Genomic DNA, 14,368 nt, shown 5'->3' with positions numbered 1-14,368 from the left:
CCCAGCCCCCCAACCCCCAAAAAAAAATAATTTTTTGTTTTTTCAAAAACACTATAAACTTCAAAAATTTATTTTTTCACTCCTACACCCTCCCCCTCCCCCCCCCTAAAAAAATTGTTTTTAAAAAATATTTTCAATTTCATAAATTATATTCTACTCTAGTAAAAATAAAAGATATCTCTCAAAAATGTTTTTCATACATAAATCAAATACTAAAAATCATTTCGGAAAAATATTTTCTACTCACCAATCAAACGTGAGAAAATAAATCCAAAATCTACTTGTTTTCCAGAAAAACATTTTCTAGAAAAACATTTTCCATAAAAAACATTTTCCTTCGTACCAAACACACCCTTCAAATCACACTTTTTTCCATGATTTTTTAAAACTAATAATGGTCGAATCCAAGAGAGAGAAAATTTAATTTTAACATATAGTGATTTTCATAGAATCAAATCAAAAGTTATTAAGTTCAACCAAATTCTAACACTCGAAAAGATACCACGAACACTATATATTTCATTTTTGTTTCTTTATACTGAAATTTGACTAGAGACCGCAGAACTACTTTTTTCATTTTCAAATCCACCCCCACCCCACCCCACCCCCTTAATAATTTTTTAATATTTTTTTCAGTGAAGTTTGATACTAAAAATATATTTCATAAAAATAAATTCATTTTTTTTAATTAAGTTGTATCAATTTAACATGACAGTGACTTGAAAATTATTTTTTAGAGATCAATTGGAAAACATGTAAGAATGTATTATTTTTTTGTCGTACCATTTTCATTTACTATCTTGAATATTTAGTAGCTTTAACACTCTTGGAAGATGTAAAAAGTTAGAATTAAATTTAAACCCACATAAAATCACATATACCTATAACCCGTCAAGCCCGATATTAGTTTTTTAAGAAACCCACTTCAACTTGCCCCCACACAACCTTAAACCCACCCCACTCCACCCCATTGCCATCCCTAAATTTGACCTATTATCTCCAACTAGTTGCACTGATCTCATTGATGTGCTGTAATATCACTTGTGTATTCCAAGATGATGATGATAATTCAGAATTCAGTGAAAAGTAGGGTAGTGAAGTGAGTTGTAAAGCTTGAAAAATACTGATCAGTGTATAAAGATAAAATAGCTAACACTGTCAATGTCAGGAGTGACATCTTCACCAACGGATCTTTCTCATTTTTCTTTGTCATTGTTTTCAGTGAAGAGTGGGTCAGTTAATGGACTGCTTCACTCTTTTTCTCATTAGTCACTTCTTAGATTCTCCCACACTTCTCTCTAAACAAATAAGTAGGAAACTTATCTTACTTCAATTAGTACTAGTTTCAAGATTGACTTCAAAAATAGAAAATTAAGTATATATTTAGATAGAAAGCCTTTTACTATATTAAGCCAATAATGTTCTAACACCAAATGCCTTGTAGAGAGAAAAAAAAAGAAAGAAACAGAATATGAAATTCCCTCTCAAAGTGGGGTAAGCGCTTGTTTGAATGCAAGACTAACATGGAGGTTGATAATAGAAGAAGTTCCTCTAATGTTTACACAAGACCAAAATTAATTCTTTTAAAAGGTCATGTAGATAATGTTACTTCAAGAAAAATTACACCATAAACATGCTCAGCCATTTGTTTTCTAATGTTTCATTGTTTTATCAGCTGTGTTTTAACATGATCTAAGTATGAGACTTAACAGAAAACAAGAACCTTAAGACTTTGTTTTCCTCAAATTCTTTGCGGTAGTTTGATACATGAAAACAACTGTTGTCATGCATAATTTGTAGTCTTTTTTTTTAAAGACAAATCAGCTGACCTTCTTCTGCAAGATACGCAAAAGAAAAATCATTTCTCCAGTGGATTAATCCAACAAACTCGAGAAGCAACACAAACATAAAAGACCAGAATTCAACACAGCAAGGTCAGAGACATTCATTTGACACATAATCTCCCAACATTTGAGATTATCAAGCTAGTACCATTAATAAATTAAGGTCAGACAGGAAGAGTGGTGCTCCAAGTAGTAACATTAAGATAAGCTTATACTTAACCAACATGAAAATGTATTTAACCAACCTAAGATTAATCCTATGAGATCTGATCTTCTATGCATTCACAGAACTATAAATCACCTTGTAACTTGCACCCATTGTCCAGCCATGCGGCAGAGAAGTCTGCACCATCTGTGAAGGACATAAAGATCTTGAATTAAATGACAATGGCATGTTAATTGGTAAAGAAGAAATAATAAATGATAAATGGTCAAGTGAGTTTCTGAAAAACACGAGATACATGCACGACACAATGATGCATTATTTTTGCTCTAGACAAATATTCATAATACTTAAACAATATGACAAAATTCTGTCTTGCCAAAACTCAACAAGTGCTCGAGGAATATCAAATGTGGTTATTTATAATTAAATGTGAAGAGATGCATTTGTGTTGATGTGTAGATATGCAACATCATAATCAACTACTCACTTGATGGTTCTTGAAACACTAAACTTAATGGTCACTTAAAAGCTTCCAACTTACACTTTGAAATACACTAGTTTTCTTCAAGATATTAACACTAGATTATACAAGCAGCATACTTTCCTTTTTCTCCAAGAATAGGACATGAAGATTTGAGAGCTGCTACATTACACCCAGAACAAAAGCTCTTCTTGCCAGGGTATCACGAACAGAATCAAGGAGGAAATTCAGGTTCTACTATTGATTAGATACTCAATAACAACTGTCTCAATCCCAAACCAGTTGGAGATTTGATTAAATACTCAGTTTAGCAAACTGACATGCATCTTCTAGCACTAAACTCAATTTCTCTCTGTAGCTGTCTCCCAGACATTCACGTTGGCTCTTCTAAGCATATATAGTATCAGTTCCATACACTTTAAAAAGCATTCAACTCTATCCCATCATTCGTTATAAGAGATTTTACTTCACGTGTCCTTTCTTCAAGTACTTTATCAGCCTTGTAATTTTTCCAGCGACAATTTCACTTTATCTCCCTTCATTTAATTATCAATTTGTTCGGATGGATGGTCTGATACTAAAAGCTGACCAGTGATAAATATAATGAGAACATCTAGTCATGGACCAATACTCTTGAAATCATTTAATTCTGGTGGAACTGTCAAGGATGATGAGTATTTTGCTAAGTTGTTTGTTAAAGCCATAGAAGATGTTGATCCACAAAATGTAGTTCAAGCTATCACCGATGTAATTAGGTATCTGTAACTTCTTGTGGCAGGTTCTGGTTTTTGTTTTGGAACAGAATACAAGTTGTTACCGTCTCAAAAAAAAAAAAAGGTTATCACCGATGATGCAGGAAATATGAAACTTGCTTGTTCTATTGTTGAACAAACTTTTCCTCACATATATTGGACACCATGTGTCATTCATTGCCTAAATCTTGCTTTGAAAAGTATGTGTCAACCTTTCTAAAAATCACCTCACTTCTCAAGTTGTGAATAAATACTAATATTGATTGGTGAAGTGAGTAGCTTAAAATTTTGTGGTGAATCATGACATGGCGCATGCCATTTCCCAAAAAGTATTCGGAACTATCTTTGTTAGAAGTTGCCGAAACTAGATTTGCTTCCCATATTATCACAACTTCTTGTATTCATCAAGTAAAATCGTCATTGGAAAAAAAGGTGATGGATGACAAATGGAAAAATTACAAGGGAGATAAAGTAGTTAATGCAAGGGTGTGAAATAAAATCCCTTGTGATGGATGATAGTTGGTGGGATAGTGTTGAATCTTTTAAAAGTGTATGAAACCGATATCTATGCTTAGAAGACCCGACCTTGATTGCCTGCATTTGCACCTTATTTTCTGACATGTGGGATACAATAAGCGAAAAGGTAAAGGTGATTGTATTTGAGCATGAGGGGAAAATGGTCAATAGGATTTTCTTTGAGAAAATTCAAGAAATCTCGTGGTTAGGTGGAATAAGAGTAATATTCTATTGCATTGTATGACACATTTCCTTGGTTTCCGAATACTACCATGAATCTTGGCTTCAAAGTGAAAGCAATGGGATAAGAAGACTTGTTCCTAATGAAGATAGAGAGATTTCCTTGTATAGAATCAAATGCTTTCAATTATTAAAGATCCAAATGATTCAAAGCAAATATTCTTTCGAGCAAGGGGCATTTTGTAGTGGAAATGGTCACTTTAGTGAGCCTTATGTAATTGATGCTATATGGGGTATGCGGAGCCTCTATCTTAGTGGGCTAAACATGGTATAAATGCTCAACTTTTACAAAGTTTAACTTACAAATTGCTTTCCTGGTTGGCTTCTTCATCTTGTTGTGAAAGGAATTGGAGAACTTTTTCATTAATTCATAGCATCAAGAGAAACAAGTTGGCTACTTCAAGGATTGAAGATTTTTTTGTTGTGCATCATAATCTCCGCTTGTTGTCTCAAAGAAAAGAAAAATAACAAGTGATCCAAGCAACAATTGGGATTTAGATAAGTTTTTTGATATTTTTCGAGTCATTTTTTAATATGGTAAGTTTCTTTCACAATAACCTAAAAATCCTTTGATATTGTATTAGGTAGAGAATATTTTAATATTGATGAAAGTATCAATGATTTTGTTGAATTGTCAATTGACGAACCTCCACTAGAAGGAGTCCTCCTTGAAAATGAAGTTGAAGATTTGGAAAATGACATGGAAGATATTGAGAAAGATGGCCTTTGAATTGAATGTACTCATATAGATGCCTCAAGTATAACTTAGTTTATAGTTTAAATGTGCATGTTATGTACTTTTTTTGGTCTAAGAACTTGTGAACATGGAGTAGACGTACAAATTTTGTGATCATTTGACTATATTAATTTAAATAGCTAATTATTTTAAATTTATGACTTCGACTCTCTTGACTTTTTTTTAGTCTATTTGATTCTATAACTTGGGTAATTTCTACCGACTGATGTATGTTCCATTTGATTTATATCTCTGACTCTTAACTCTTTTTTAACTTTTATTTGTTATATTTTGATAAGGTTATAAGATCTTAATACTTTGTTCATCTATTGTGTGAGTTAAAGGAAATTGGATGAATCATGCCCTTTTGGGGAGGTCTACATGCCTGCAGCCTGCCTATATATTAATTATTGAGTATAAAAGACTCAATTGCTTAGTTACTACACTCTACAAGGCACAAGTTACATCTAACTTTTCCACAATGTCTCATAGAATAAGAGTAAATTCAGGGTACAAGTACTTTAATTTGACAATGTCACAGAACATCATCTGGTCATGGAACAAATTTGGAAAGACAAAATACCTCTGAAGGTGGCATGCTTGTCATGGCTGTTAGTAAAGAAGGCTGTTTTGACACAAAAAACCTGAGAAAGAGGAACATCATTTTAGTTAGACATTGTTGTTTGTGTGGAGAGGCAGCTGAGACAGTGAGACACTTCTTGTGTTACAGAATCACAGACCAACTATGGAAGATTTTCATCAATCTCAGAGGCATAAGATGGACAATGCCTAGCAAGATAGATAGTTGACACTCTCTCTAGTTGGGAGGAAGCTGGGATTAGAGCCAATAATAGGAGCTATTGGAGAACAATCCCAGCCTGCACTTGGTGGACTCTTTGGAAGAAGAGGAGTGTAGATGTTTTGAAGACAGTAGTAGAACAATACAGAAGATTAAAACATATTGTATTTTGCTTTTGATATTACCAGTATGAAAGGCAAAAATTAATTGTACTTTGCTTGTGTTTTTGGTATACAAAGAACTCTCCTATAGATGCAGAAGATATCCTAGAATTTTTAAGAATCATGCTAGGAAGAGAAGTTCTTCGTTCTTTCCTAAATATTTACTTGTTGTAAAAGAGTTTTAGCACTACCTAAGTGCTGGTTTATAATACAAATGTTACCTCATAAAAAAGTTATGGACTAAAAATTATCCATCTAATTTTGAAATATAACACATGACATGATAATCTTTTACAGGTTTTCGATAAACGTCTGCCTCAACACTAGGCATTTAGTCGTCTGGCTTACAAATACTAACTTCAGTGATAAAGTCAGACTTTAACTGACATTGTCTTCCACCAGATGAGAGGAAGCATGAAAGCTACTCCCCTACTAGCAACAAAATACTATCTTCACTTTGAAAGCAATGAAAACATTATTTGAGTAAAAAAGTAAAGAAACAAAATTAGCAGAAAAAATTTCAAGGCTAAAGGTCCAAGAACATTGAAACCGTCTTTCTTTGAGATGACTTTTCCCCTTGAACCTTTGTCACTAGTAGGGATGTACAAGTCAAACCAAACCGACGAACCAAATCAAACCCCCAAAAAAAACGATTTGTGGTTTGGTTTGGCGTTGGAAAAAAACTAACCACTCTTGATTTGGTATTCGAAGAAAAAAAGTCAAATCGAACCCAAACCAAACCGGCATAATATAAATATATAATTTTATTTATAGATAAAAATATTATTTATAATCTACTTTGTTGATATATTTTTAGTTAGTTTATAGTTTAATGTTTATATATATTATTTCAAATTTGGGTTTGTTAAACGTCGTATATATATTATTTTGTACTAAGATCAGAAGTTACAATAATATTGTTATAGTTTTTCAAATTCAAAGTTAACAATTTACTTTGTAAATATCTCATTTTGTATTCAGTTTGATTGTAGCCTTTGATCTTTATTAATTTAACATACCGAACCTTCATATGTAAAAAAAAATATTTGTACTCATGTGAACTTTATCGTCTTTTTGATGATTTCTATTTATTTAACATTTTTTAAGTTTAGCTTATCACACATGTAAGTGAAAATATATTTGATCTCTTTTTCAAACACAATATAGTTGTAAAAAAACCGAAACCGAAAAAACCGACTTTATGTGGTTTCTAGATTTAATAAACCGACATAATTGGTTTAGATATTTTTTAATGAAAAAACAAATCAAACCGACCCATGTACACCACCCCTAGTCACTAGGAACAAATTTAAATGGAGGCAAGTCTCAGGTAGATTCTAAAGTCAGTTGGAAAGAAGTGAATTATTTCATTTATGTCATCCCTCCCCTTCCCCAACCCAAGATTCTCTTGAAAGACAAAAGAGGAACTTTTTTTTGTTTGATGAACATGGTGTCTGAACCAGCTTTTGCGCACCTTGACTAATTCATAGGATACCTGCCACCGACTACCACCAACAAGTACCAGGTAACTTTGTCCACCGAGGCAAATACTGATGGGAAGAATCACCTAGTGATTTTTGACTCTGCTAGGAATTGAACCTGAGAAACTTATTGACCACTAGGCCACACCCTTGGATGCACAAAAGAGGAACAGTTGGTAACGGTGAGAGCCATGTATATATAGTGTTTGGCCTAGTGGTTTACTTTCTGCTTATTACATGGCTCTCACCGTTACCACTAGGCCAAACACTCTATATATACATGACTCTCAACGTTACCAACTGTTCCTCTTTTGTGCATCCAAGGGTGTGGCCTAGTGGTCAATAAGTTTTTCTCAGGTTCAATTCCTAGCGGGACAAAAATCACTAAGTGGTTCTTTCCATCAGTCCTAGGCCTAGGTGGACAAAGTTACCTGGTACTTGTTGCTGGTGGGAGGTGGCAGGTATCCTATAAATTAGTCGAGGTGCGCAAAAAGCTGGTCCAGACACCATGTTCATCAAACAAAAAAAAGTCCCTCTTTTGCCTTTCAAGAGAATCTTTCTGGGCAGGGGAGGGACAATAATTCACTGCCTTTGAACTGGCTTTAGAATCTACCTGAGACTGCCTCCATTTAAATTTTTTCCTAGTGAAGTGACTAAGGGAGGTGTACATGGGCCGGTTTGGTTTGGTTTTTCATTAAAAAAATATCTAAACCAATTATGTCGATTTATTAAATCTAGAAACCAAATCAAACCACATAAAGTTATTTTTTTCGGTTTCAGCTCAAGTGAGTTCTTTCGGGGTTTTTACAACTATACTGTGTTTGAAAAAGAGATCAAATATATTTTCACTTACGTGTGATTAACTAAACTTAAAAAATGTTAAATGAATAGATATCATCTAAAAGACGATAAAATTCACATGAGTACAAATATTTTCTACATATGAAGGTTCGGTATGTTAAATTAATAAAGATCAAAGGCTACAATCAAACTGAATACAAAACAAGATATTTACAAAGTAAATTTTTAACTTTAAATTTGAAAAACTATAACGATATTATTGTAACTTCTGATCTTAGTAAAAAATATAATATATACAAAGTTTTACAAGCCCAAATTTGAAATAGTATATATAAACATTGAAAATTATAAACTAACTAAAAATATATTACCAGAGTAGATTATAAATAATATTTTATCTATAAATAAAATAAAATTATATATTTATATTATGTCGGTTTGGTTAGGGTTCGATTTGACTTTTTTTCTTCGAATACCAAACAAACCAAGAGTGGTCAGTTTTTTTTTCCAACGCCAAACCAACAAAACCAAACCACAAATTATTTTTTTTTTCGATTTGATTTGGTTCGTCGGTTCGGTTTGACTTGTACACCCCTAATCTTAAGGGTCCACTATGAAACACTTCCGCTTTTGCAACTAATATTTGCATCAATTTGTTTGAAGAGACATCAATTAACCTGACAGGTTGAATGAAGATAATTTTGGCAATCCAAAGCCAAATGGAATCATGCAATTGCAGTCAGAATCACCAACATAGTAAAAGCAGTTAAGCACGAAATCACATTGTTAAAATATCTAACTCATATTCACTGCATCCATAGATTTGTCATTTATGACGGCAAAATTTTCCCATTATCATATCTCAAATTTGCTAGATACTTGTATGCTTTTGAATATTTCAATCACATGTTTCATACATTTAGTTTAGATTTTCCTTTGTACACTCTACATTGCCTTAGATACTCAAGCTAGGGACACCAGCTCACTTACTTCCCATTTTTGAATATCTTCCCTTGCAAATCTCAGATATTCTGTTTCACTTTCCGTTTTCCAACTGTATTTCCTACATTGCTTCTTTCTTTCTGTTTTCCTAGAGATTGCACTAATTTTTGACGTGCGCTGTTGTGCGGATAAAGTCTTGGGTGCGCAACCAGCGTGCGGCAAGGTAGTAGTCGCTGCCTCAGTGCGCTAACATGCAGTCGACGCGCTGCTCGTGCACACAATATAGCGTCTAGTAAAATGGGCATAACTTAGTGTACAAATATCGAATTTACAAACAGTTTGATGTATTAGAAACTAGACTCAAATACCTTTAATTTGACAAGTCATGGCTCATCTAACTCTTTATATGTTGAGAGACATGGTCGTTTGAAGCTGACCCTTGCATGAACTCTTGCGAAAAACATAACTAGTAGAAAGGATTTGAACTTGGCTTGGGGTTTAAGGTACCCTATGAGCCTAAAACACATATAATAAACTTATCACACTTGGTAAACGACCTTAACATCTATGTACATCTTAGAAATTATCAGGTTCGGGCCTGTACGCATATAGAAAATGGTTCAAATCTTTGCTTGGAAGTTGCAAGGCATTACAATGACCTTAGATAAGAAGGCGGGGAATACAAATTAGGATAGAAGGTTAGCATGTAAGAGTGCGTCCATACTAGTAGTCATAGAACTAGACTTGTTGTTTCTTGTTCTTTGATTTTTGTAAATATCTGTGGTTTCTTGTATTGAGTTGTAGTTCGATTATATTGTTATTTGTTGTAGTGTTATTCTGCTACTATCTGCTCTGTTTGTTAGTCTAATTTGACTCGGCACAGAGTATAAGAAAGAAAGAAAGACTTTTAAAACTTGTGGTCTAAAATGAATGATGGAAATTTGTGTGGCTATAAATCATTTCATTAAGAGTTAAATGGACATTTAAAGTTAAGTTGTTACTTAATATAGAAATGTGTCATTCTTTTTAGGAGTGACTAATAAGGAAAAGTAAGTCATATAAATTGGAACAGAGGGAGTATTATTTATTGAATCTTGTACTTCAATTACGTCTTTTTCTAGATTGTTTTTGTCTTTGAAGCAAATGTCCATCGGAAACAACTTCTTAACCTCACCTCTTAAGACAGATGTAAGGTCTACGTACATTCTACCCTCCCGAGACCCCATTTTGTGGAACTACATAGGGCAGGTTTTTGTTGTTGTTGTTGTTGCTGCATTAGGTACTCATGCTAGGGACACGAGCACACTTGCTTCCCGTTTTTATAGCTACACCTGCAAATTACATCTCATTTCACTCACATTATTCAACTATATTTCCTACATTGCCTTAGAATTTAGATACCCCTGCTAGACACACATGCAAACTTAAGATCTGTTCTTATATGGGTATTGCTCAGTTGCATTAAATAGGTTTTATGGTCATGTTAAGATAAATGAACTGACTACTGGCCTTCAAATCAAATTGGTGTATGAAATTTCTAGTAGATTTTATTAAAAAAACAGCTCGATTAGAAGCAGAACAATACCAGATTATCAATTCCAGTGATGCAGGTATAGTAGAAGTTGTCACATGACACGCCAAATTTGCAAATATGTTCCCTTTTCTTGATGAACAAAAGCATTTCCAATCAACAATTAGTTTCATCTAAAATTTTGCTCGGCTTGCAGTTTTTATCATCATAAATGAAAAAATTCACATATTCTGTTTTATTTTATTTAAGTGCCTTCAAATATGCATAGCAGAAACAGGAAGGCACATTTGAATGTTGCTAATAGCTGAGCCACTTTTCTTGCACTGAATGGTTATAAGGTAAAAGTAAGAAAAAGATGAAGGAACTCTGTTGCACAAAATTTGTGTACGAAGTTGCTCACTAATAGAAATCACAAATAGCATTCCAGGAAGAAGAAATGAATATATACCTGATAACTAGTGACATATCCAAAGGAGATACTAATTGTGATCCTCAGAAATTGTTGGTGATACATCCGTTGTTCTCTTCGCTTCAGACATCTCAACTTCGCATGCAGTAACATCTGGTGTATTTTCACTTTCCAATCTCATCTGTTTGAGCTTATCTAATTGTATAGCACGAAGCTCATATCTGATCATCAACATTAATAGAACTTTAACTTCTTCGGTAAGTACAAGCACAACAGCATTTGCAAAGTTAGTACACGGAACTTACTTGGCAACAAAATCCTTAACGAGAGCAAAATATACTGTCCAAAATTGGTGATCCTTTAAAAAACGCGGACATAATTTGAACCTCAATTGTGAGAGTTCCTGAATGTTGCAATGAAGTGAACAACTGATTTGAGAAGATAATGGATAGGAGTGAAGACAAGCAACCACAACTAAATGCCAACTGATATAGCTGATGCAGGCGTGTAACCCAATATGACTAAATCCACAAAAATAATATTTTTTCATCTACTGGAAAATGCATGAACAGAAGTTAACCTCACAGTAGAAAATAAATCTCCAGAGAGAAACAGTAACGCACAGGTGTGTAACAGGAAGTAGGAAGAGAATACATGCAAGCTGATGAAACCAACACCTGTCTCTCAGATATAGCCAAAATCTGGTAGAAACAGGCATATAATTACTGAACTCCACTCAAGATACTACTTAGGGGAAAGACTGCTGGATCACCTATATTATGAAACAAAAAGACCGAAAAATTAAGTCATGTATTTATTTTTCTTCATATTTTGGTTGTTTATGTGACATGTATTTGGGCACCCAAGGGTGTAGCCTAGTGCTCAATGAAGTGGTTGAGACTGAGGTCTCAGGTTCAAATCACAGCGGAGACCAAAACACGAGGTGATTCTTCCCATCTGTCATAGCCTTGGTGGACAGAGTTACCTAGTACATGTTGTTGGTGGGAGGTGACAGGTATGTCGTGGAATTAGTCATGGTGCATAAAGCTAGCCTAGCCACCAAGGTCATAAAAAAAAATGTTACATGTATTTGGCAGCTTGCCTAGTAGATTGGTGTTGGGATCTTCTTCTAGGGAGATGACTGAAATTCCCTACTACATCAATGATCAACATCAACCTATCTATGAAAGAAGTTTTGTTAACGCGAAACGACATGCTCGGTGTTAAGAAAGTGACACTAGGCCTAACTTAACTTAATTGCAAAAGAAATGTTGAGGAATACCTAAAACCAATGAAGAGACTACAACTTATACACTTAACCAATGTGAGATTCTAATAACTTTGACATGCCTCGGTCCTCAAGCATCTAATAATATCAATTATGGGTCTGACTCTACACCATGTAAACAAAAATGGATAATCAGCTTAACTCAACCTCAAAAGTTGTTTGAAGTGGATAGGATAACCCAAATCTATATAAAAAGAGTACAAACTCATACATCCAATCTTTCACTCAAAAAATTGGTGATAACTTTTAACATTACCTTTATCAAAAAAAATAAAAATTGGTAGTAAATTTGACCCCTATTAAACATATCCATAGGTTTGCAGCCACCACTTAATAATTCTTAGTCTCAAATAGACATAAAACAAGTGTAAGAACCTGGCCTGAGATATATAGTCTAGTCACTCTAGTAAACAAAATAAACTGAAAACTAGGTTAAGGGTCTTTGTATTGTCTCATACTACAGTATAAAACTAAACCTTTTACGTAATTGCGTACTCCCTTATTTCCTTTTCACATGGAAATCTTTCCTTTTCGGTTGATGCTAGAAAGAAATACACTTCCTTATGTTTCTTCTAACATTCTCATTTTAATCTTAATGATATCTAATTACAGGAATTGATATGAGTTGTTGAAAGCCCTACTAGATACTAGGTATGTTAAATACATTTCAAGGTCATTTGGTAGGATGCATTAGAAAAAATAATATATACATTAGCTTTGTGTATTATTAATATCTTGTTTGATACACTTTTTCAATCTATGCGTATGCTCTATTTGGTATAATTCCATGTATAACTAATACAAGTCAAACCATAGTATTAGCAATGCAAGGTTTTTAATGCATGCATTAGAATGATTTAAAACACAATTACCCCTCAAAATGCAGTAGGTCTTCTGTGTATGTATTTATTACACATAATTTTCATATTTTAGAGAATCAAACATCAGTACCTCTTGAAATCTATGAGAAATGGTCAAAATGTAAACTAAACCAAGTGAGTCTACTTCAATAAACTCAAAGGATGAATCATATTGAAAAAGCAATAAGAACCCTAGTTTTACAACATCCAAAATGCAATTCCTATATCTTCCTTCAAGTCAGTTTATAAAAAAACCCTAAAGAGAACAGAAAAGGAAAATACAAAAGAAGGTAAGAGCAAATGTATAGAATGAAAGAGAAGTAAAGACCTTGAGTTTGGAGAGAACAAGCAAAGCATGACGTTGTTGCCAATCAGATAGATCTCTCCGTACATTCTCGGGAGTATCTCCATCGTCCTCATTTGGGAGAGAGAAGTTTCGAAAGGTGTCAATGGAGAAGGATTTGATAAAATCGAGTAATTGATCAGTGACGCCGTAGAGTAGTTCGTCGTCCGGTTGAGCAGTGACAGTTGTGGTAGTGGTCTTTGTAGTTCTAGAAAGGCTTCGTCGGAACCATGAATATACATCCATCTAGGCTAACCCTAATCAATCTACCACTCGCTCGATCACTCATGATGCATACTAATCAACTTCATTTCCCCGCTCAAAGTTCTCTTCTCTGTATCTGAATTTTCAACCGAGTCCCAAACCTCAGAATTGGCCACAGGAATAAAGCTTATTTCATTTCTTTCTCGGTATTGACGGCTAACAAATTATATCATATTATTATAATATATAAATGATAGGAATAAGTAATCTCAAACAAAACAATTAAATAAGATACAAATATTTTATTTCATCATTATTTATTTCTATTTCTCACACTAGGCGATTCCTAAAATTATAAAAGCATTCATTACACAATGAACATATATAAAAGGGAAAATAATCAAATATGCCCCTAAATTATGTGAAAATGTCTAGATATACCCTGTTTGAAATTTGGCTCATCCGTGTTTTCGCCGTCCAACTTTTCGCCCATATGCCCTTATAAATGTTAGTTGCTTTGCTAGAAATAACCAATTAATTTTTTCTTTCTTTGAATAACAAATGGAATTGTCATATCCGTCTTAATTACCACATGACATTTATTTATGGAAAAAGGGTCAAAATATCCTTTTTAAATTATCCGAAGTAGGTCATATTAACCCTTACATAATATCTCAACTCAAAACTGTCCTTCCCGTTAATCTATTGGGTCAAAAGTGTCCTTCTTGTAAATAGAAGTTGTTAAATATCATGTGGATGTCATATTGCACAGCAATAGGGTTGCACTGCCACATAGACTAAATAGAAAAGGATA

The 14,368-nt window shown here is 33.7% G+C and overlaps 1 protein-coding gene across 3 annotated transcripts; it reads right to left on the bottom strand.

Moving 5' to 3' along the window:
* Positions 1 to 1,888: 1,888 nt before the first annotated feature.
* Positions 1,889 to 13,782, bottom strand: LOC107029426. 3 transcript variants are annotated; one of them, XR_003574569.1, is made up of 5 exons: positions 13,336 to 13,782; positions 11,165 to 11,262; positions 10,899 to 11,080; positions 10,505 to 10,582; positions 1,889 to 2,196 (listed from the first exon to the last, which is right to left on the bottom strand). XR_003574569.1 is itself a non-coding variant. In XM_015230837.2 (4 exons), exons 1-3 carry the CDS (start codon positions 13,594 to 13,596, stop codon positions 10,930 to 10,932), a joined length of 510 nt encoding a protein of 169 aa, XP_015086323.1. In that variant the 5' UTR covers positions 13,597 to 13,782; the 3' UTR covers positions 1,889 to 2,196; positions 10,899 to 10,929. The 3 variants fall into 3 exon arrangements, 1 of the variants encoding a protein (XP_015086323.1); XR_001457993.2 differs by lacking the exon at positions 10,505 to 10,582 and adding an exon at positions 5,319 to 5,379; XM_015230837.2 differs by lacking the exon at positions 10,505 to 10,582.
* Positions 13,783 to 14,368: the final 586 nt, after the last annotated feature.

The sequence above is a fragment of the Solanum pennellii genome, chromosome 9 (assembly GCF_001406875.1).
Source record: "Solanum pennellii chromosome 9, SPENNV200".
NCBI classification, from domain to species: domain Eukaryota; kingdom Viridiplantae; phylum Streptophyta; class Magnoliopsida; order Solanales; family Solanaceae; genus Solanum; species Solanum pennellii.
This window is presented reverse-complemented; position numbering and strand designations above follow the sequence as displayed.